We start from the raw sequence: 21476 nt of genomic DNA, 5'->3' as shown, positions 1-21476 counted from the left end.
TCTACAAGCACTAAAACAAGAAACACAAATGAAAAGTTGCAAGCGTGAAAGGTAGAAGATGACTTCTGGGGTCCATTAGGGGGGAAAAGGAGAAGAAATCGGCAACAAGTGAGAGATTGTTAAAAGCTTTGGGGATCTAAGTGTAATCCAGGCTGGAGAATGTCAAACCTGAGAGCTAAACAAGGAAACAGTGCAGCTTAAGGAGTGTGCTGTACATTCAGAGATCACACAATGGCTTCTGTCAGCTGCACACAATTCCTGAATCTTCTATAGTACATATATCTGCAAGTCGAACTAGAGGTATCCGACCAATGAAAAGGAATAAACAGCTGCTTGACTGAACACAAGGCCTGATTCTCGTCTGTAAGTCACGGTCTTCTGGAAGCCATGCTGCCTTTGCCTCGGGTAGCTCAAAGCGCTCATTTCTCACTGGGTCAGTGCAACAGCCAGAGTTCACAGTCATGGACGCAGCTCAGTGACGCTGGACTAACCATGAACCGACTCTATGGTGATATTGGCAATTCTTATCGACTGTGTCATGGCAAGAATTATGTTTGTTTATATACTGACTGGTACAAATCTGGAAAATATTTATTCATGAAGCAGTCAGACAGATTTTGACCTGTTTGTCCCAAAGAAGACGTGAATATCTTTCAACTCATTTCAAAGACTCTGTTCATTCTAGACACAAGTTTGCGGCTCTCATGTTGCCAAAACAAGCGGCCCCTTCAAAAAAGGAAAAAAAAAAAAGTCAGAGTACATGTTTACAACTTGTTGCCAAAAACGGGCTGCCATCTTTTCCCTGTGCATGAAGATTAATAAATTAATTAAGCTTCTAAAGCTGGGATGTTGAAATGCTTTATCCGCTTTCCGCTTTGATTTATCCGACTAAGAAATATTACACAAAGAGCAGGCAACGTTAAGTATTAGATTAAAAGACGGCAGCTTTTTTTTTCCTTTTTCAAAACATTTTCTGCAGTCTCCTCCCACAGGGGTCAAGCTGGACTCGTGCGGGGCTGAGAAAATAGCTTTGTTTCTTTCAGTGTATCGAGGGACAAAAGACAGAACCCCTGCTTGTCTGGGGGGCTGTACGACGGAGAAGTGGGAGGGGTGCATGTCTAATTGTGCATCTCTGTCGGGGCGGGGGCGGTGCTTCTCTTGAATATTCCATACGATGAATGAGCGTCAGTTCGCTTCAAAGCAAATTGAAAACTTGAAATGACAGACAACAAGAGAGGATTGTATTTTGGGGGCCGGTTGACATACATGAGACGTCAAGCTTTGTCGTGAAAAAGAAAGTAATGCCAACATAATGTGCCAGAAAACAATTATTGTGTTGAATATGTTGAGTAATATGTTTAAAGGCTCATGAAATCTACTTGCACAACATAGCTAACAATTTGAATGATGGATACAATAATAACACTCCTCCCATTTTACTAAAGCAGGGTAGTTACACACAGATTAAAACAAAAGAAAGAAGTCATAAACAAAGGTGACATAAAAAAGGCCGTGTAAGAATGTGTTTGTATATTTTCATATATACTGTATATGTTAGGTACTGAAAATGAATAAAGAGCAAAAAGGCATGCTTTCTATAGACAGTTGGGTATTTAGGGAACTAACATATTTCCTCCGCAGAATAACTGGGTTAATTGTTCTGCTTCATTATGACGCGCTAATGGGATTGATTTAAAAACTTTATGTATGAACGATCTGAGTGCCACAAACACAAACTTAAATCTCTTAATCACGACTGTATCTGCAACACAAGTACAAATGTTACTGTGTAACTGGTTGAAAATCAGTTAAAAAAAAAAAAAGATTCCACTAATGAATTAAAAAATGAAGGCAATGTGAAACATGTTGTTCGCTACAACAAATGTTAAGCTCACTAGTTCTAAATTCTTGGGGATAAAAGACTGAAAAATATTTCACGTAATCTTCAAAATCCATCTTTCCAATCCACAAACAACAGTGGGCACATTGTTTTCAACTCAGCACTGAGAACAATATCAAAATACCCCAACAAGAAAGGCAACAAGTACCGCGGTAAAGCTTAGTCTATGAACTGAAAAATACCAAAGCGGTGCTCAGGTGAAGCCAGAAGAATTGAATTCTTTGGAAACTGGTTATTATCAAGAGAAACTATCTTTCTAATGAGCAGCAACCTCAGTTCATCTTACCTTTCTATTTTCACACTCTGAGTCTAACCTTCAAGTGTAACACAACAAGGTTGAGCAGTGAACACATACAAAAAAAAGCAAAAGTCCAATATGAATATGCTAAAACTTCTATATATTTGATAGGCTTCTAAATACTTTGATCCACGATAAACTGTGAAATATCAACATCACAATCGGCTCCTTGATTTAAAACAGACCAGGAAAGAAAACCACTTTTAAAAAAAAAAAAAAAAAAAAAAGGAAACACAGTGTCTCTTGTGAAGATTATGTGGGTGCAGAACCAGCATGACTAACACATGCACAGATGTTGAGCTCGTAAACATGTCAAATTCCCCAGAGGGCGATGCTCTGACCCTCAAGCTCTGCGTCACCAAGCTGCTACAACCTTTAGCTTTCAGAGCAACACCTACAATAAGTGATCTCTCCATCCTTTGTCTTTCATTGAGTAGGACATGTCAAACTGAAGATAAATAAAGATTGCAGAGATCACGTTACTTTATCGGGATCAAATAACCTCTTCACAATGAAAATTCAGACAACAGATTTAGCCAGATGACCAGTTCAATGGTAACTGAAAATACAAGCCCATAAAAAGAGAGCTCTCAGCTCAATATTAGCTCTCTGTTGTTTTAACCTATTTTCTATAAGAGCTGCATGATGGCTTTTATCTTGGATTGTGTTTGGTGTGTTTATACAATTTGGGCTTCCACAACACTTTAGTACAGAATCCAGCTTACCGTAATGGGAGCAGTGCTGAAGCGGATCTTCCTCTTCGGAGGGATTTCCTCTTTGTTCTCTTCTGGCAGACCGGGAATCTCAGTCAGATCGCAGCCTGGGTCGTAGACAATATCCTCATCGTCACCGTAGAGGTCATCTTCGGGGTCCGTGCAGCTTTCGCCCCAACCCTGGTAACAGGCGTCACCGTCTGCATTAAAAATCACCCGTTCATTCCCAGTGTATTCCTCGTCGGGTTCGTCCATCTGGTCCTTGGGAGATTTGGGGCTCTTGTCTTGTTTCGAAGCATCCCCGTCCTCCTGGATTGCTCTTGTTGGTATAGTTGGGGGCAGTGGATCATTAGCAGCATTTTCAGTAGCTTTGTTGTTAATCACAGCACCATTAGTAGGTTTCGAGGTTTGGGAGTCCCCTCGATTCTCTGCAAGTTTTCTTGAGTCTGGGAGTTTTTCCTCTTCCTCACATGAACCATTAACCTGATTTCCATTGGTGGTGGCACCAGACAAATGGCATCCGTCTCCCCCCGTAGAATTTCTATCCGTGTCTTGGGATTCTTCCTCCTTCGGATCCTCGCGTTTGACTTCTGATGTCTCCCCCCCAGGACTAGGGGTCAGCAGGTCCTCAGAAGACAAAGATGTGGGTAACTTGCCACCTATCCTATTCCGGTAGCTTCCGCGAACTGGAGATTGTCGCGAATCATCCTCACTGACATCCCCTCCAGGGCGCTGGAATCCATCGGGCGAGTAGAGGGCTCGTCTGCTGACTCCTCTGTTGGCAACACTCTGGTTGCTGTGGTCGGCGTTTTCAAAGACAGCACTGAGCTGACTGACGGTGGGTGAAGATGCTTCTGTTCTGGAGCACAGGGAGTCTAAGGAGTCTGTACTGCCTCGGTTGGACCTTGCCCCTCGCCAGTCGTCGAGGTGCTCATGGGAACCCCGTTTGTCACGTCCGTAGGGGAAGACCGGCGATTGGGACTGATCACGTGACTGCTGTTCAAAGAGCTTCCTGGTTTCAGAGAATTTGGCTCCAGCGCCTCCGATCTTTTCAGCCGATGAAGAATGCTGCAGTTTTATCACTGACCCATCGGCCTTGTTGATGAAGTTGGTGGGCTTCGCCAGCTTCTGTGGTGATGAGTCATCCTGAACCTTGGTCTTGGCTGTTGTATTTTCTGTGCCCATTTGCATGAACATGTCCTTAATGCGACTGACATGGCTGCCATACTGGCGGCCCCTCGGTTGCTTTGCCCGCTCGAAGTCTTTGGGCTTTGAGTCTCCATCGACCCGAGGCTGGTCAAAGGCCTTCTTAAGCGCCTGAAACTCTGCCCGGTAGGCATTACGATGGGGGGAGGCACTCCGGAGGCTGGTCCTCTCCCCCGAGGCCTCCGTCTTCAGCATGATGATGTCTTTGGATTCAGAGGAGATGTCAGCATTGCCCTGGCCTCATTAGCGCATAGGAGTGAGGAGTCGAGTGAGACCCACTGCTCAGTTTGACCAAACTGATGTTATATTTCCTTCAAAGCCATTCACACCTGCAGCGGAAAAAAAAAAAAGGAGATGTCAGGAAGAGCAGTTTTTAAACGGGAAAACAAGAATTAAGGAAACATTTAAGACTTTTGGAGGATGGTGGGTCCTCATGGATCATAAACGCTTTGTTGAGACCTAAAGATTCTCTCCCAAAGAGAGCCATATTGGATTCTAACAGCATGAGCATTATCATTATACTGTGCATTCAATTGCATTCGACAGGAAACAAACAGCAGACACGGTAAAGAGTTGTGGTTTTTTGTTTAAAATGGTGCTCTGCAGTAGAATATATGTCTGCTTCCTACTTCTTTTCATCTTCTCCTTTCTGTTTCCTGCCCCCTCTCCCTGTTCTTTCTATAGTAAGCTGTGACCCTTGAACACTAACACATCCCCCGGTTCTGTAAACCATCGCTGACATTATAGTGGTTCTAACTAAATGTCAACCTTTAAACATGTGCGTGCATGGCAGTAACAACCTTCACTGTAAAGAGAGAGTGCTGAATCGGTTTTGATATGTTTGCTGATTATACCCCCAGAAATATAGTTAAAAAAATTCAGTTGCTTATTAGAATATGATGTTAAAGTGAGATGGAAAGCTATAGTGGGTAAATATTCCATACATAACAGCATTAATGTTTAATGCTGTTAAGAAAGGCATACAAAGGCAGATGAAATATGACACAATAAAGCTGAGATTAAAGAAAAAAAGACATTCATCTGGGACACAGAAAATCCATTAACCTAAGTTGTGCTGTAACCCTCAGCCTGGATGGGAGCTGTGGATGCAGCAGCAACAGCATCCCTGACTCCAACCTAAATGTCCTGCTCCAGTATTTATTATTCACCATGCTGGACTCTTGCTGCTCCTTGTTACCACCTATGTGGGATTTGTTTTCTTTCTGCACTCACTATTTGAGGTCGAGAGCATGCTGTGATGCTTTGGGGGCTATTGCATTGAAAATAATCCGTACAATAACAGTAAAAGGTGAAAGATGCGGGGATAAACATGCGGCTTGAACACTGTGTCAGTGGGATCAGACAAACAGGCGCACATCAGCCACACCGCACTGAACATGACAGCTCAGGTTTCTCCCTCCCGACGCCGTTTCAAGGCGTATTTATTTACATTCCCACTCCTGCACAATTTCTGCAAGGGGACCGGGCACAGAGGACCGATTGCTCCCCCTCCCCGGTGATTGCAGGGGGACTAAGTTAACTGTTAAACACCGAGCACAGCGATGTTGCTCCACTGTTACAAAAACAAAAGAGTCAGGACTTACATTCATGGATCCGGGCTTCGCCTGGACGCGATATAAATAAACTGTAATCCAAAAGGGAGGGGAGCAAACTTGAGGTGAATAAAAATAAATTAATAAATAAATTAAAAAAGCTGTCAAAAATAGCAATTCATCTCCGCTACTGGTGAATAGTCCGGGGACGGATTCTCCACTGTAGAGAACGCTTGGACCTACTAGAGCCGCTCCAACGCCATTGCAGGCAGCGGGTGATGCTGCCAGGCGCACAATGGGGGTGGCGGCGCGGTCTGGCGGCTCATCTCACCGGGAGCTGCGCCGTGGCGGCGTCTGCAGGACCGAGCCGTCCGAGGCACGTCTACGGGGCAACTCGACTCCAGCCGCTCAGCTGCAACGATAGCCGGCGATTTGCGAGCGCAAAGCCTCATGTGACAGGTGTTAAAACCTGAACCGCAGCAATGGTTCGGTCCGATAATCTGCTGCGCGGAGGGGGTCTCTAGTCAGCGAGCTGCAGTCTGGTTTAAATACCACACACACACACACACACACACACACACACACACACACACACACACACACACACACACACACACACACACACACACACACACACACACACACACACACACACACACACACACACACACACACACACACACACACACGCACACACAGTAACTTCACTTCGTCTGTGTGTGTGTGGACCAAACATCTGTGTTTGATTTAACTTAGAAATAATTTAACCTCTGTCAAATGAGAAAGAACATTATGTCCATCAATATGGGTGGCAGAGGTGAAAAGATAAGAAAAACAATATGTCATTTTGTGCAACTGATGTTACACTGCATTGCTTTTGCTTATTTACTAATACTAGTGTGGTTGGGCAAATGCTTAGTGAAAGTGCCCAGCAGTGTTCTCAATAATTTCTTTATTACAAGCATTTGATCGCCTGGTCCCTCCATCCATCCATCCTCTAATCTACTTTATCCTGTTTAGGTTCATGGGGTGAGGGCAGGACACCCTGGACAGGTTGGTGCTCCCTAAGCAAGACCCTTGACCCCCTTGACCTGTCCAGTGTGTACCATGTGTTCACCCAGCTGGGATTGGTTCTCGCACCCTGCTACCCTTAAAAGAATAGAGGGGTACAGAAGATGGATGATGGATGGCAAACAAATATAAAATGCAAGGATTTTCTTCTGTAAAAAAAAGAAAAAAAAAAAAAAGAAGAAGAAACTTATTCAATCCAAAACGCTACTGAATAGCAATTCCATCTGTGAGAGGAAACTGTAATACTCAGAAAGCATGGAAGGTGAACGCGCAAACACCACACAGAAATGCATGGACTTGAACCGGGGACCTTAAGAAAGTGCAAACCCCGACACTGCAGTCCCAGTAGTGACTTATGAGTCTGAGTAAAATTACTAAAAAATACACACAGAAATACTTAAACGAAAGTCATATTTGTTACCTCCACCCATGCTAAGTGGATAGAAGTCAAATGTAGTGTAAAGTCAATTTATCACCTGGAACGATTAGCGTTGTCTCATACCTCCAGCAAGACCAAAGGCTTTTCTCTCCTTTTTTTTTTTTAATGCATTTTTTCATCTGAACACCAGACTTAAGGATTTTCATGCCTGCAGGCTATCAGAAACTATTTTAAACATTTGGCCTGATCACTTAAGCTCAACAGACATCAGAACGCTCAGGATTTAATTCATGTGATAAAGAGCTAAAAAAAAAGGGACGTTTTGTCAACATTCACATGGGAGATTATTTTCACAAACAGCCCAGTTATATCATTGATTTGGATGTGTTACAGAATGTTACATTTTTTCCCCCCACAAAGAAGTCAATGAATTTATATAAGACATGCTGGGTAAACAAACATACAGAGTAGTTTATTCTAAATGAATAAATTGCTGAGAAATGTTGTAGATCAAAGCCTTCTTGATACATCGGAATGAAGTATTATAGCCTCATTTTATCTGCCACCCACACATAATAGGTCTGAGCACATAATCCTCTAAACTATGTGCTGTTGAACCATTTACAATGAAAATGGTTCAATGTATAGCAGTAATGTTTCACATATTTATTGATTTCTATTTAAAAGATCCTATTTTTAAAACTATGACCCTTCACATGAGATTCCAAAGCACAGTGAGTATTCAGTATTTTGCCTCAGTTCACTGTTTGAACTGAAACTTTCTGCAGGCTAAGCCCAAAGCTATTGGACTGAAATAAGTTCAAATGAGAACCAAATTAATACACATTTTCCAACCCCGGAGGCTCGTGCCAGTACTGTGCATCATGCACAGACCTATAGCGATTGTTGTGTTACAGTCATACTTGTTCCAAAGAGGCTGTATGAAGATGTTGCTAGGCAACCTAAAAATAATCTTGAGGGGATAAAAGGGAGGGTGGAAGAAGAAAACAGCTACACTGCAGAGCACAGAGGATGGATGGCATCGTGTTGATCACCACCGAAAGCCAAGAGCCCGACTTCAAGTACGAATTTATCAAACGCCGAGCACTCGGGACCCACCATCAGTATGATAGCAAGAATTAGGTGGCATTTCTGTAAGATCAAAGAGCCCCCTTAGTGAAGATCACTTCAAGGAGCAAGAGGGGTGAATTCAGGGTCCTGAAGTCCTTTAAGCAGACCTGAATGGGAGCCAAGGAGCCAAAACATGGCCATCTGTCAGCTTGGACTGTCTCTGCAGGGGGTCTGGACAGATTGGGGCAAGACTTTTCCAAACATGCATCTGCCCTCTTACAGCTGTGCATTGGAGGTCAAATCTGGGCCAGGTGACAGTGCCTCTGTCCTTGTCATCTTAATGTGTGGTGCAATATTTAAGAAGAATGAAAACAGCAGTCACAAGAGCTGCAGAAGTGTGAAGGAAACATGGATGGATGCATCACAGATCCTCTCAGACACGAGGAGCCAAGTCAACTACTGGAATAACATCACTCTAACATTTTTGTAAAGGCGTGGTGCTCCTATTCGGATTCATAGCATGTTTTTTTTTTTTTTTTTTTCTTTTACGAGACAACCATGTTTTTCCACCCAGATGTCGGGCCAATGGGAAGCCGAGCTGCTTCCAGTGAAGGAAGGAGGCGGAGGGAGGAATGCTGCAGGATGCTTATGGCTGTCAAACACACTGGCGTTTAGATTGAGGGGGGGGACAAAACCCGGCTTTTTCATGTGAGATCCAGGACCAACCATGCTCACCATGTCCCCTGCAGCTGCCGCGGTGTGGCTGGCCGCCGGTACGTATCGATCAACCTCGGAGATATCGGCAAACGTCCACGCGCTCCCCGTTGATGCTAGTTAGCCGTTAGCTGGATGCTCAGTTTTTCCACAGAGAGGCTGAGGAGGAGGAGATTTGGAAAAATGGCCACCAAGTGACAGCTGCACCGTTATACGAAGCGTTTTTACAGCAGTTTCCCACTTTTTATACCCATCTGGATTCGATGCGTTTGTCATTTGTTTTCACGTTAATTTCCACCGGCCTGTGTTTATGTTGCCCAGCTGTTCTGTGACGCTCGAGTTAATCTCAAACCTGTGCAGGTAGATTATTAATTTCAAACATCGCTGCAGTATGTTGAATCTTGTCACTGACACCAATTTATGTATTACAGCTACATATCACTGTATCACTGTAACCGGTTTATTAAGTACATGGTATATATTTCTTTAAAAACCTCAACCTAAGACAAATAAACGGAAGTGGTAGCTGCTTGGAAAAACCAAAACATTTCATACAGAAGTGAGGTTGTTGTACGTTTCTGTGCCAATTATCTTATTATTAAATCATAATCTGTTTTGTTGGGTTGGCAATGTGAACTTATGCTTAGTATTTTAGTTGTAAAGCCCAATTTGTACACAGAGTTTGCATGTTCTCACTCTTGCTGAAATGATTTTTCTCACTTTCTCACAGTGTAAGATGTGTATTGGATTAACTGATGACTTTCACTCTGTGTTAGCTGGGAGATTGTTTTCTTGGTTTTTTTCACATTTGTTTGCTTCATAAACTATAAGAAACCAGGGATACATGCCCATTGGAGGGTTGGCAGAGATTTTCAACCTTTTTGAGTTCCCTAACTCATTTTGTACTTGTCTCCCTAACAGGGGGTTTGTAGCACATCCCCATAGCAATCACTCCTATGACCAACTTTATAGTTCCCAGTCAACCTCAAACTCATAATTCTTTGAATGTACTCAGAGAAAACACAAGGATGCAAAGAGAGAACATACAAACTCCAAACAGAAAACCCATAATCCAACTGGGCATAGGAAGAGTCTTGAACTGGCTCACCATGCAACTCGTACCCAGTTTCATGAATGACAAATACTTCTGCTTGGGAAACATCTAAAACTAGTTTACTCCAGTCATGTCTGCTAATGTACAGCAGTGTTTCATTGGTGAGCCAGATTATAAGAGAGCCAAACACATTTCTCCAGGGTCAGAAAGCATTTCTGACTCTGTGAAATGTGCACGCCCCCCTGCCCATCTGGCACAGGGTTTCTTATTGTCTCTATGGTAATACCACAACAAATAGAAGCGGTCGTTGGTTTCCATGCAACTTATATTTCAACAAAAGCATAAATAATGCCTCATTCTGTTGTCATTGTACAATTCTTTTGTTCCAATCACGTGCATATGCCGTTTTTAATGTTTGCCATTGTCCTAATATCTGTTGACATTTCATTAGTAGGATTAGCAATAAGGCATTATGTTCAAATGTCTGTTGAACAGCACGACTTGCTTTGTCCATCCCTTTTATTTCGTCGATCCAGTTTTTCACACTGTGCATGGCTATGATACGAAAGGCAGCGCTTTGCATGAGAGAAATGTCCGCATGGAGCAATCCATGGCCTTGAAGCAGAGAACAGCCTTGTACAAAGATGGTGAGTGTGTGTGTGCAGTGGTGCACTTCATGTGTGGACCCGTTGTCCCCTCCCCCCTGTCATAACACAGTGACACGCTCAGCTGGTTCCCCATTAATACTGGCATTCTTGTTTTGAGCTGTCTGCTGTCCCTCAGATGTGGCCCACTTTCGTTTGGAGCTTCCTGAATTTCAATCTCATTTAAATGCCTCACTTTCTGGAGTTAGCATTCACTCTGAATCATTAACAATGACTATGTGTGTTTACTTTTCTTAACATGCTGCTATTACTTCACATCCTTGGTTGAAAAATGGTGCACATTTTTAAATCTATTTTTTGGATAGCATCAGTTTAGAGGAATAAGTCATTTGCTCACCTTGATACAGAGTTGGAAGATTAAACTGGTTGTTTTTCTTCCGTTCTGAGACGCGATCCATCGCCGTCTATATGTTGTAGCAGCGAACACTTTTACTCCCATGCTTCTGTGGAAAACAACAAGGCTGAAGCTCATCACAGGCAAAAATCCGGCGCTTCCATCCAAACAGTAGCGATCCTTGTCTACGCTTCCCCACAAAACCCCAAAGGAGCACATGCATTCCTCCTGACCCAGACTACATGTGCCTATGAAGCTGACTCAACAGAACTAATGGACAACCTCCTCTGGTCTCTGCCCCAGCTAGTTAGAGGCCTCAGTTAGCTGGAGCCATTAGGACAAGGGAGGGCTTTTTTTTTTTCTTTCTTCTCCTCCTATATGTTGCCAGTGGCATTTTAAAACTAAGTCATCACTCCTCATGCTTCAGTCCGGTCCAAGGTCAGTGCAGAAAAGCATAAAATCTAGTTATCCATTTCCACCATCGCCCCAGGGCTTGTTAGTGATTCTCTTTATTTATGAGCAACCATTTCAAAAAGTTTGTGCTTCAATATTACAAGTTATTTGCGTTTGTTTTTTGTGTATCTGAGCCAAGTACGTAGAGGTCCACTGTAGGAGCCATCATACAGAACTTCCCTGCGTCTGTATTTGTAACTAATGCCATCAGGATAAGTGCGCAGTGGACAGTTTAGTATTAACCTTTAATTGGTGATGTATTGTGTACAGTGAGAGAGCTGCAGGCCATCAGCTCGAGAAGGCCCAGGACAAAGTCGTCCCGCCACAAATAAGCAGATCTGATGCTATTAGCGGGTCTTTGCTGTTGTTAAGACAGTGATCTTTATTTACACCTGCTGAGCTCGAAATGGAGCTGAAAGCCGAGTCAACCACGTGAAACAACAGGAGGAAGCCCACAAGAAAGATGAGGGAGAATATTGTTGTTAAATCTGAGATTTATCGTGGATGCGTTAAAACACAGTTCACCTCCCAGAGTGGGTTTTTTAATCTTCAGACTATCAGGTGGCCACCTGGCCACACGCGGTCGTTCTGCCCGTCTCATCTCGCAGCCTTTCACGAATGTTTGCGCTCCATCCAATTGCTCTGTGGGTACCACAGAATAGCCGGTGTTTGACCTTGACCCGGAGAGTCTCAAAGTGGTCCTTTGTGTGGTGAGGAATTGATGAGGCTCAGTGGGTCAGATAATAGAATCTGAGGTCGTGAATTCAGAGCGGGATTTTGTGGATCGACTTGAGTCATCAGGGAGAAGCTGCTCTGCAGAAACTCAATGAGGTTTTCCTTTTTTGCCACTCTCTGAATAGCCCAGATCCAAATGCTACGGGTGCAGCAAGGTGGATTAGTAACGCCCAGGTGGTTCCCTGAAAGGTGATGTGGTGGATATAACCCCAGGCTGTTTCAAGTAACACTGCATTTTGTGGCCACTAAATACTATTGATTGTATCTGGCTGTGACTGGGCCCCGAGGGGACATTGGACATATGTGCCCGTTCAGCATCTCTGTTAGCGACCCCAGTTTACCGTACATGTGGGACTGTTTTATGACGTTGCCATTCTCGCAGCTCAGCTGTTCACTTAGATGGCAGTCAGGCCATTTGGCCGGGTGGATGTTGAGTTTCTCGATATACAGCAGCTTACCGTGTCACCTAATCTTCCTGAACCCCTTTGTTCTGCCTGGTAATAGATAAGAGCCAAACTGCCATACCGACTTCCGTTTATCATGGATTTAAAATGTAAATCCTGCTCGATTACTCTCTTTAGGGGATTCTACTTGAAAATCAGCTTCTGTTCAAACAGAGGGCTCACAGTAACGAGCAATGGTTAATGGGATCATACCAGTGATGGTGGAGGATGTTCTGATTTTGTGCTAATAAGTAGATTATAAAGGAGGTAGAATTTGTCAAGTTTAGCATCGGTTTGCCTGCAGGAAGGCATATATATATATATATATATATATATATATATATACACACACAGTGCATTCCCAGGCTGTCTCCTAGCTCCTTAACGCGTCTGGAGTTGTGTGTCTGCAGGCAACGGACAGTTCAAACTGGCTTCCTATTCCTCTCATGGCACACATCCTCACTTCCCTCCCTCCGCTTTCCCTTCTCCCATGTACTCTCACTCACAATCTCCCATGGTGATTAAAAATGGAGTTCCCACCCACTGTGGGAGAGAGAAGGGGGAGAAACAAGTGAGAGCAGAGAAATGCAGGGCAGAAGTGGTGCAACGTCTGATAGAAGAGGAGTGAAAGCAGAAGCGGGACGGGGAGGCTGCTGGTGAAAGAGAATAACAGAGACGAGTAAATCACCTGCAGCCTGACTCGACACACTTTTGTTAAGGGACTGCCATTTTCCAAGTGATGCCCTTTACAAATAAAGACTAAATGTTTGTGTTTGAAATGGAGTGAGGCTAAACAAAGAGCCTAATGGAGTTTGAGTGCGGGGAGGGAATAAAATGAACTTGGTGCTATTCCAATGACTCTCAAAACTGCTGCTTTTATCCAGACCTACCTTTCAGTGGTTTTGTTTAGCGGCTTGATTTCCCCCCATATTCAAGATCGCAGCTTAATGATGTGAGTTGTTTCCCTTCGTACTTGGTTGTTTCTTTATCTTATCACTGTGTGCTGCCAATACCTTCTCTAAAAATGTCGCAGACAGGCGAAAAAAAAAAAAAAAGACAAATCTCTCCTTGCAACACCATTAATCCAAAGTGTGAATTAGCTTAATGCCTTCTAGTCTTTTCCAGTAATTATTTCTGTCAGGTCAGTAATGATGAATGCCGCTCAACAGAATCAAAAATGAGGTCAGAAACCTATTGTCTTCCAAATTTGTGTTTCAGTGGTCACCATCTTGTCGAGGTCGCACGCAGAGCGTAACGTCTACCCGTCTGCAGGAGTGCTGTTTGTCCACGTTCTGGAAAGAGAGCACTTTAAAGGGGAGTTCCCCCCTTACCCAAAGTCAGGTACAACCCCAACCACCTTTGCTTGTTCTCCTCTTTGACGTACAGCCCTGCAAGTCATTGGCACAACCACTGTAGAAAACTCTGGAGTGCATTGTCTCTGCATCATATTTCACTGGAAGGAAATGTTCAGCTGCTCCTGGCAACACTCGCGCTCTTCACTTAATGGGTCTAAATGCACGTTATGGGCTTAGTTCCGGGCCGTAACAAATCATCAGGCCATCTCTCATGACAATCGCTGTGTCCAGGTGATGCCAGCAACGATCCAATCACTTTCAACACCAACCTGATGGGCTACCCCGATAGGCCGGGCTGGCTGCGCTACATCCAGAGGACGTCGCACAGCGATGGCGTGCTGTACGGTTCCCCCACCGCAGAGCACGTTGGCAAATCCACCGTCATAGAGGTGGGTAGTGGGACCACTTGCGAACTGGAAGTGCTAAAGTGGGTAAAGGCTGGACTGTAAAATGAACACATGCAATTGAGTAATTTTTGCAGTAATTCAGCTGAATTACTGAACCCAGCTGGTTTTGTATGTATTTGAAAAGCAGTATAGGACCATGCCACAGTCTAAATCCTCAGACTTCAATTCCATCAGGTTTAGTTATGCTTTCTTTGTCCCCCATAAGCTACTGTAGAAATTCCTTTCCCAAACGGCTTAGCTTCTCCAACCGGGCACATGTGCTCCTATATGACGCCTCAGCTGGGTACAGAACCCGCCTGGTGTGTCGGGCTCAGCCTTGTCCAGAGAGCTGCTGCTATATAAGCTGCACTGATCTGGGCTTAAACTTTCACCCCTGTGTGTTGCAGATTACTGCCTATAACCGACGCACTTTCGAGACAGCGCGGCACAACTTGGTCATAAACATCATGGGCACAGAAGGTAAGAGGCGCCAGTTCCAGAGCTTAGAGTGAAAAACGGAGATCAGACTGTGCAGCTTCCATGATTAAATCCCCGAGGGCTACTCGGGCTGTGCAACCGCCCTCCCTGGAGAAGATGTCACCCTTGATTACTTTATGATGCAGAAACTAATCAGTCAGCTTGAGGAACCATCAGCAGAACAAACATGTTGCATTATTGAAGGTTTATTGGTCGATCTTTGAGTCAGCAGTTGATGAAGTAATCTCACCACAAGACTTCTTCTGGAGCTTTCATCACAAATGCCTCAGATGGTGTTTGTCCAGTTTTGTGAGGATTTATTACACGAAAATCTGAAAAAAAACCCAAAACAACCAATAATCTTTTTTTTGGTCAATCAGTGAGTGAATGCAACCTTCTTATACATGAAACGGTCATCTATACAATTTCTATAGACCCAGTTAATCAATTATTAATCAGAGTGATCAAGCCCAGAGGCTGAACGAGAGACAGATGCTGCGTTAGTGGGATAGTTACCAGATGGGAAGGTCCCATTCCCGAGTTTACGGCGTTCACTTGATGATAACAATCGAGGAGCTCAGCCACATCCTGGAGTGCTGCTTTATTGCTTCAGGCAGAGTCTAGAAAACTGACAAACAAACTCAGGAGCTGCAATTTATTCACACTCTGGATTTAGGCTCAACCACTGTGGAGCCTTAACTTTTTTCTTCTGTTGATAATCACCATTATGAAGCTTCATACTTACAACACAAATGTCTATTTTATTGAATTGAAGAGAGAGTATTGTAACTTGCGCACATGAAATGAGAAAAGATAACGTGAAAATAACTTCTTTTTGCGTGAACCCAGTATATTTAACTTTTATCGAAAGCATAGGGAGAGACGTCAACATAGCAGTGATGCATACAAAAAAATTTTTTTCAACGTAAACACAGTCCCACATCTGTGTGTGTCAAGCCATGAAACGTCTGTTCTCCTTCCTCTCCACAATTATCCTCCACATCTGTATGTTTGTTCACGGGCTTGTTGACCAGTCATGGTACATATGCAGCAACGTGAAATGAGACGGAGGAGCGGGCAGCAGCTGTTCGCAGCGTCAATGTAGCATCACTCGCCCTGATGCTGTGATGTCACCTGCCATCTGGCCCCAGAAGGAGGATAAGTCAGAACGGCAGCGTCTGCAGGACAGAGCGCTGAAATCCCCGTCAGCTCTGCAGCATTAATAAAGTGGTTGGCCTGTATTTCCAGAGTTCCCCCTGCCCTACCAAGCAGAGTTTTACATCAGAAATATGAATGTGGAAGAGATGCTGGCCAGCGAGGTGCTGGGAGACTTCCTGGGGGCGGTGAAGAACGTGTGGCAGCCCGAGCGGCTCAACGCCATCAACATTACCTCCGCGCTGGACCGTGGCGGCCGCGTGCCCCTGCCTATCAACAACCTGAAGGAAGGGTGAGACTCACGGCATTATTGTTGTTTTTTCCCCTCCACTTTCTTTACTTAACATTCACATACAGGTTATTGGAAAATAAAAGTGAGTTTCTGCATCACATGTATGTCTTTACCTTTATCCAGCCACTGTTGTGTCCAGGCGTCCTGCCTGGACCACATTCTGGTCATGGTTCTTCGGTATTCCACTTCCAAGCACAATTCTTCTAGTATTATGAATTGATGTTTGGACAGCTCAGAAAAAATGTGTGGTTTTGTGTGTAAAGAGATGTTCCATGAATTGTATTAACTTGCTTAAGTCGCATACAAATCATACTTGCTTTGATATGTGATTTTATATATATATATATATATATATATATATATATATATATATTTTTTAAATGTTAAGACAAATTATTGTTATCCACAGTTAGCGAATGCCTCCATGAGTGACCCCCACCTCTTTTACGTTGGCAAATCACACAAATTGCAGTTATTTCACAGCCCACTCAGACCACGCTGACATTTTATCTAATTGGGGCCTTGGGGATCCTCCTTTCACTCTGACTTAGATGAACACACTCTATCGTCGGTGCCGACAGACACTGTCAGCTGGCTGAGTTCAGAAGGGAATAGCATACATGGAGCGCCATAAGTTTCGCATCAAAGATTCATGCTGACGGTTTGAGAGATGAAAAAGCGTCGAAAGGGAAGAATTCAGTGGAGGAGAAATGTGTTGACTCTAACAAGCCTCAGCAGAAACATGTACAATGTGGCTCCCGCTTCTCTTCTCTTCTGTGTTCTCATCATCCTCTCCTCTGTAGCGTTTACGTGATGGTGGGAGCTGATGTTCCCTTCTCGTCCTGCCTGCGGGAGGTGGAGAGTCCACATAACCAGCTGCGCTGCAGTCAGGAGATGGAACCTGTCATCAGCTGTGACAAGAAATTCAGAGCTCAGTTTCACATCGACTGGTGTAAAATCTCTCTGGTAAGGAAGGGTGCTCTGGGAAAGGACTTGGAAAAATGGATTATTAATAGATAAACATTGTACTTCGATCACCACGTATCTGCTGGATCTTTGACTCATCCTGAAATGATGCTTTCTTCAGGTTGACATCAACAAAGTAGTCCCGGTTTATGTTACCCGTCCCGACCCAGGTACGGGGATTCTGCCTGAGTTCGGGGAGTACAACCCCCCACCTGAGTCTCTGAAGAGCCGGGACTACTTTAACGACTTCCTCGTCACCCTGGCTGTTCCCGCCGCCGTGGCAGTCGTCCTCATGTTCATCCTCGGCTACACTATGTGCTGCAGACGGGAAGGGGTGTAAGTTTGCTCGGTCTTCTATCTTTCTCGGCCAATAGTGCACCCTGAAAAATAGTTGATGGAAACTGCGAAGGTGTTGAAAACCAAAGAAGAGGCAGAAGTGTCAGGGAAGGGCCCAGCTATCAGCAGTGTCAGGGAAAAGGGGAAATCTGGACCGTGACCGCAGCTTGTCATCGCCATCCAGTCGTTTAGTCCATTTGTATTCAGTTCCTCATCATTATCTGTCCCAGGATTTTTGTTATTGTTGTCTTGTCTCAACGTTGCCACTCGCAGCCATAACATGGACAAACATGGACAATCATTCATTCAGTCATACATTCTTTCATCGTTGGCAGGCTGGGAGAGACGTGCCCTCCTCTTTTTCACTCAGTGTTTACAACCATCACCACTCTGTCTTCCTCCAGTCATTTGTGTGTAGATGTTGCTTTAACTATTAATATTAGTATTTAATTCATCCATTTTGTTTTGTTTCTAGGGAAAAAAGAAACATGCAAACACCAGAGTAAGTGTTTTCCCTCTCCTGTGTTCTCCTTTATTTTGGCTCGTTTCTGTTCCCTCCCTCTTTGGTTTGCAGTTTTGTCATTGAAGGCTGTTTCATTTCCATTCATGTCTTCATATGTGTGTTGGACGTCCATTCATTAGGTGGGCTGCTGAAAATTTAAACGACCAGCTGTAGGGAGTTATCCCAATAAGAAGAAGAACCATAATGATTGAAGAATACCTACCTATCCTGCATCCCAAATCAAACAAAGCAAAGAAATGACAGCAGTAGAGGAGGGTGGATGTTATATTTCTAACGTGCATGCACGGACCGAGTGCAGAGCTCAGCTTTTGGTGAGAGGACGCCAAGCATGTCGCTGCAATACAAATTCACAGCGCTCTCCCCTCTGCAGCATCCAGCTCGTCCACCACAGCTCCATCCAGAAGTCCACCAAGGAGCTGCGCAGCATGTCGAAGAACCGAGAGATCTCCTGGCCTCTTTCTACCCTGCCCGTCTTCAACCCAGTCAGTGGCGAGGTGGTGCCGCCGATCCACCCTGACAACTATGAGACCACCAGCATGCCCCTGATGCAGACCCAGGCGTGAGTAAAGGAACCTGCTGGGAGGGAAACACCTGAATAAACTGGATAAACATGCTCAGGTTGCACATGTGACAACCATTCATTTAACCTTCTGCTTGTTAGACCCTGACATGCGACGCGTACAGGCACCCCGGTCAATTCAAATCAGAGCTACGCCGTTTAGATTTACTCTCGTTGGCAGCACTCTCTCACCACGCCATATTTACGGCTAATGCTGCTGAAAGCAAGTCCACAGCTTAAGAGGTTGAGGCCGTCGCATGATTTCCCCTAATGAGCTTGAAACAGAAGAATGCGTTAATATATGAACAGCATGCATTCACATGATGCCATTATACCTGAACATCTGTTTACCATATTGTTGTTTTCTGATTCTAGGAATCTGCAAAACCAGATTACAATACCACAGCAACGGCCATCAGGTTTGTTCCCCTTTGCTTTGTCACAATCTGTTTGATTTCATCTGCATTCCAGCTATTAACCAATAAATGCACCAATCAGCCATTAGATTATGACCACTGACAGTTGGAAGTGAAAACAAAACCCCCAAAAAACACAGGTTACCTCTTTATCATGACACCTATGTGAGGGTGGGCTATATTAGGCAGCAAATGGACATTTTGTCCTCAAAGGTGATGTATAGGAAGCAAGGGATTGTGTAAGGATTTGAACAAGACAAAAGCAAAGCTGCGATGGCTCGGGGACTTGTCAGAGGCAGGTGGTCATAATGTTATGGCTGGTTGTTGTGTGTTGCATGTACCTCTTTGCACACACTGGACATGTGAATAAAACTGCACCATAGTGTCTGTACATAACTGCATGGGTATTAATATAAATGTTGTTTCTTGAAGAGATTTGAAGTGAATTCACCCACAATCTACTTATTGCATATTTCTACTATAAATCTACCAACTACACTGCTAATATTGATTTAAAAAAAATTATCTAAACGTGGAATAAAGTAACTTTAGTAGATGAGAGTATTTTTAGCCATACATTAATAGTGGCATAGTGTCCGTAAAAACAAAAGTTTTAAATGGAATTCATAGTTTTTGTATGAAATCAAGCATGGCCATTACTCATCTTCATTCATTCACAAACATGAGTGTCTGATTTAAAACTATGATGTAAACTGAGTCATGATCTGCATCATTGCTAATGATGAACATCATGCATGCTCCTCCCTCAGCCACCATAAAGATATTCAATATTGCCAACTCTGAAACATTCAGACATCCAGATGTGCTTTTCCAACTGCGGCATGTAAGCAGCATGTGAGCGCCCCCTTGTGAGCGCCCCCTTGAGCTGCATGAAGCACTAACCTGCTGCTCTCTCTGTTCATGGCTAACAAAGGAGATACTTATGTCATGTCAACATTTCGAAGGCTGGAGGTAGGTGTTTTTTTGTCATGGAGAGTTATTTTATGTGGATTTTCTCTTAACCTTTGATGTGATTTCAGCTCATCTATGTAATTATCAGCTTTCTTGAAAACGAATCTCAAATGATCTTTTTTTGCCCCCCCCCCCCCCCCCCCCCCCAGGTAAATGGTATTCCTGAGGAGAGAAAGGTGGCCGAAGCACTTAATTTATGACCAGAAGTATCAGTGCCACAGCTGACTTTTGTTTTCTACATCACCGTTATTTTTAACATTTGTGCCAAACTGCATGTTTGAAAAGTTTGATTATTTTTATGCACTTACACCTTGAAGAGTAAAAGAGTGAGAACAGAAGAACTTAACGGATTATAAAGATACCTTAAAATATTTTGGAATATTTGTATAAATGTTTGTATCCATTTGCTTTGCACACAGAACTTCTTTGAAGAAAAGGGACTTTTAACATAGAAAATGCTTTAGTTGTCATGTGTTGGTGTTATGTAATGTGCCACATAACATGAAATACTTGGATTCTTAATGAAACAAGCCTCCAAGTGTGTTTTTCTTCTCATAAAAGAAAATGAAACGGCGCGTTTTATGAAGGTATTATTGATGAACAGAATAAAGGCATTTATAAATAATATGGATACATTTCTTTAGGACATCACCAAATAATTACATGTAACATATTTCAAAGAGGCCCTGCACAGGGAGTATAAATAGTTGTTGCTTTTACCCGACCAAAAAGATCAATTAAGGCCTGAAATGATTACCAAATTCACCATATCACTGTTGTTTAGTAATAGATGTGAAAACAGATCAGTAAACTTCACACGGCAACACAAATGGCAACATGTTCTCATCTGCACACTGAGGTCCTACCTAGGATTCTGAAATTATTTGGTTCTCTTCTAGTCTGAGAACATAACCTGAAGCCACAAGAAACAGAACAGTGGACCCCCACCCTTTTCTTTTTAACAAAAGCTGCACAAATGAACAGAATGATGGACATCACAACCTTCAAAACACCTGTAGCTGAAATGTGCAATTCAAAATTCAGATTTAACGCAGCTCGAGTCTCACAGCTGTATGCATCACAATGTTTTAGTATTTGCAAAAAAAAACAAAAAAAAAAACAGACTCACCACAAAATGTGCTGAAGTGCATTCAGTATCTGCACTGGTAGTGTTTTAAACCCATTAGATATTGTACTTGGACATAAAGAAAAATCCTAACATAAAAGTGCTCTCTTTTATATAGCCGTGAGGATGAACAAGCGACAAGATGTACAATATTAATCAGTGCGCTCACCGAGTAGTTTCTAACCGTCGCTGCAGGTGGAAGAGTATGACCCTCGGTACGTCGGAGCACGTACAGAGAATATAAGCCACTGGAGAAAGCTTGTCGTCGAAGGCAATGAGTCTAAAAGTCTGTGGATTCGGCTGCTATATAAAGAAGAGTGTGTG

At 43.5% G+C, this 21476-nt stretch overlaps 2 protein-coding genes across 13 annotated transcripts in view; one reads left to right on the top strand and one right to left on the bottom strand.

Moving 5' to 3' along the window:
* ppp1r9a (protein phosphatase 1, regulatory subunit 9A) overlaps positions 1-11164 on the bottom strand; it is a 51482-nt gene extending 40318 nt beyond the window's left edge. The window contains exons 1-2 of one of the 6 annotated variants that reach the window (XM_080485097.1): positions 10962-11164; positions 2924-4446 (exon numbers count right to left, since the gene is read on the bottom strand). In XM_080485097.1, the coding sequence (XP_080341223.1) occupies positions 2924-4312 (1389 nt within the window). In that variant the 5' untranslated portion in view covers positions 4313-4446; positions 10962-11164. Of the gene's footprint in view, positions 1-2923; positions 4447-5721; positions 6290-10961 lie in introns of those variants that run through there. The other 5 variants (XM_080485096.1, XM_080485094.1, XM_080485093.1 and 2 more) reach the window with 5 other exon arrangements.
* Positions 8792-21125, top strand: sgce (sarcoglycan, epsilon). 7 transcript variants are annotated; one of them, XM_080485100.1, is made up of 13 exons: positions 8798-8964; positions 10496-10606; positions 13808-13930; positions 14176-14333; positions 14738-14810; positions 16056-16254; positions 17058-17220; positions 17342-17556; positions 18032-18058; positions 18450-18638; positions 19014-19057; positions 19989-20026; positions 20176-20645. In XM_080485100.1, exons 1-13 carry the CDS (start codon positions 8919-8921, stop codon positions 20224-20226), a joined length of 1437 nt encoding a protein of 478 aa, XP_080341226.1. In that variant the 5' UTR covers positions 8798-8918; the 3' UTR covers positions 20227-20645. The 7 variants fall into 7 exon arrangements, with proteins under 7 accessions (XP_080341230.1, XP_080341226.1, XP_080341229.1 ...); XM_080485103.1 differs by lacking the exon at positions 10496-10606; XM_080485101.1 differs by lacking the exon at positions 18032-18058.
* Positions 21126-21476: the final 351 nt, after the last annotated feature.

This window comes from Lipophrys pholis, assembly GCF_963383615.2.
Source record: "Lipophrys pholis genome assembly, chromosome: 17".
NCBI classification, from domain to species: Eukaryota; Metazoa; Chordata; class Actinopteri; order Blenniiformes; family Blenniidae; genus Lipophrys; species Lipophrys pholis.
This window is presented reverse-complemented; position numbering and strand designations above follow the sequence as displayed.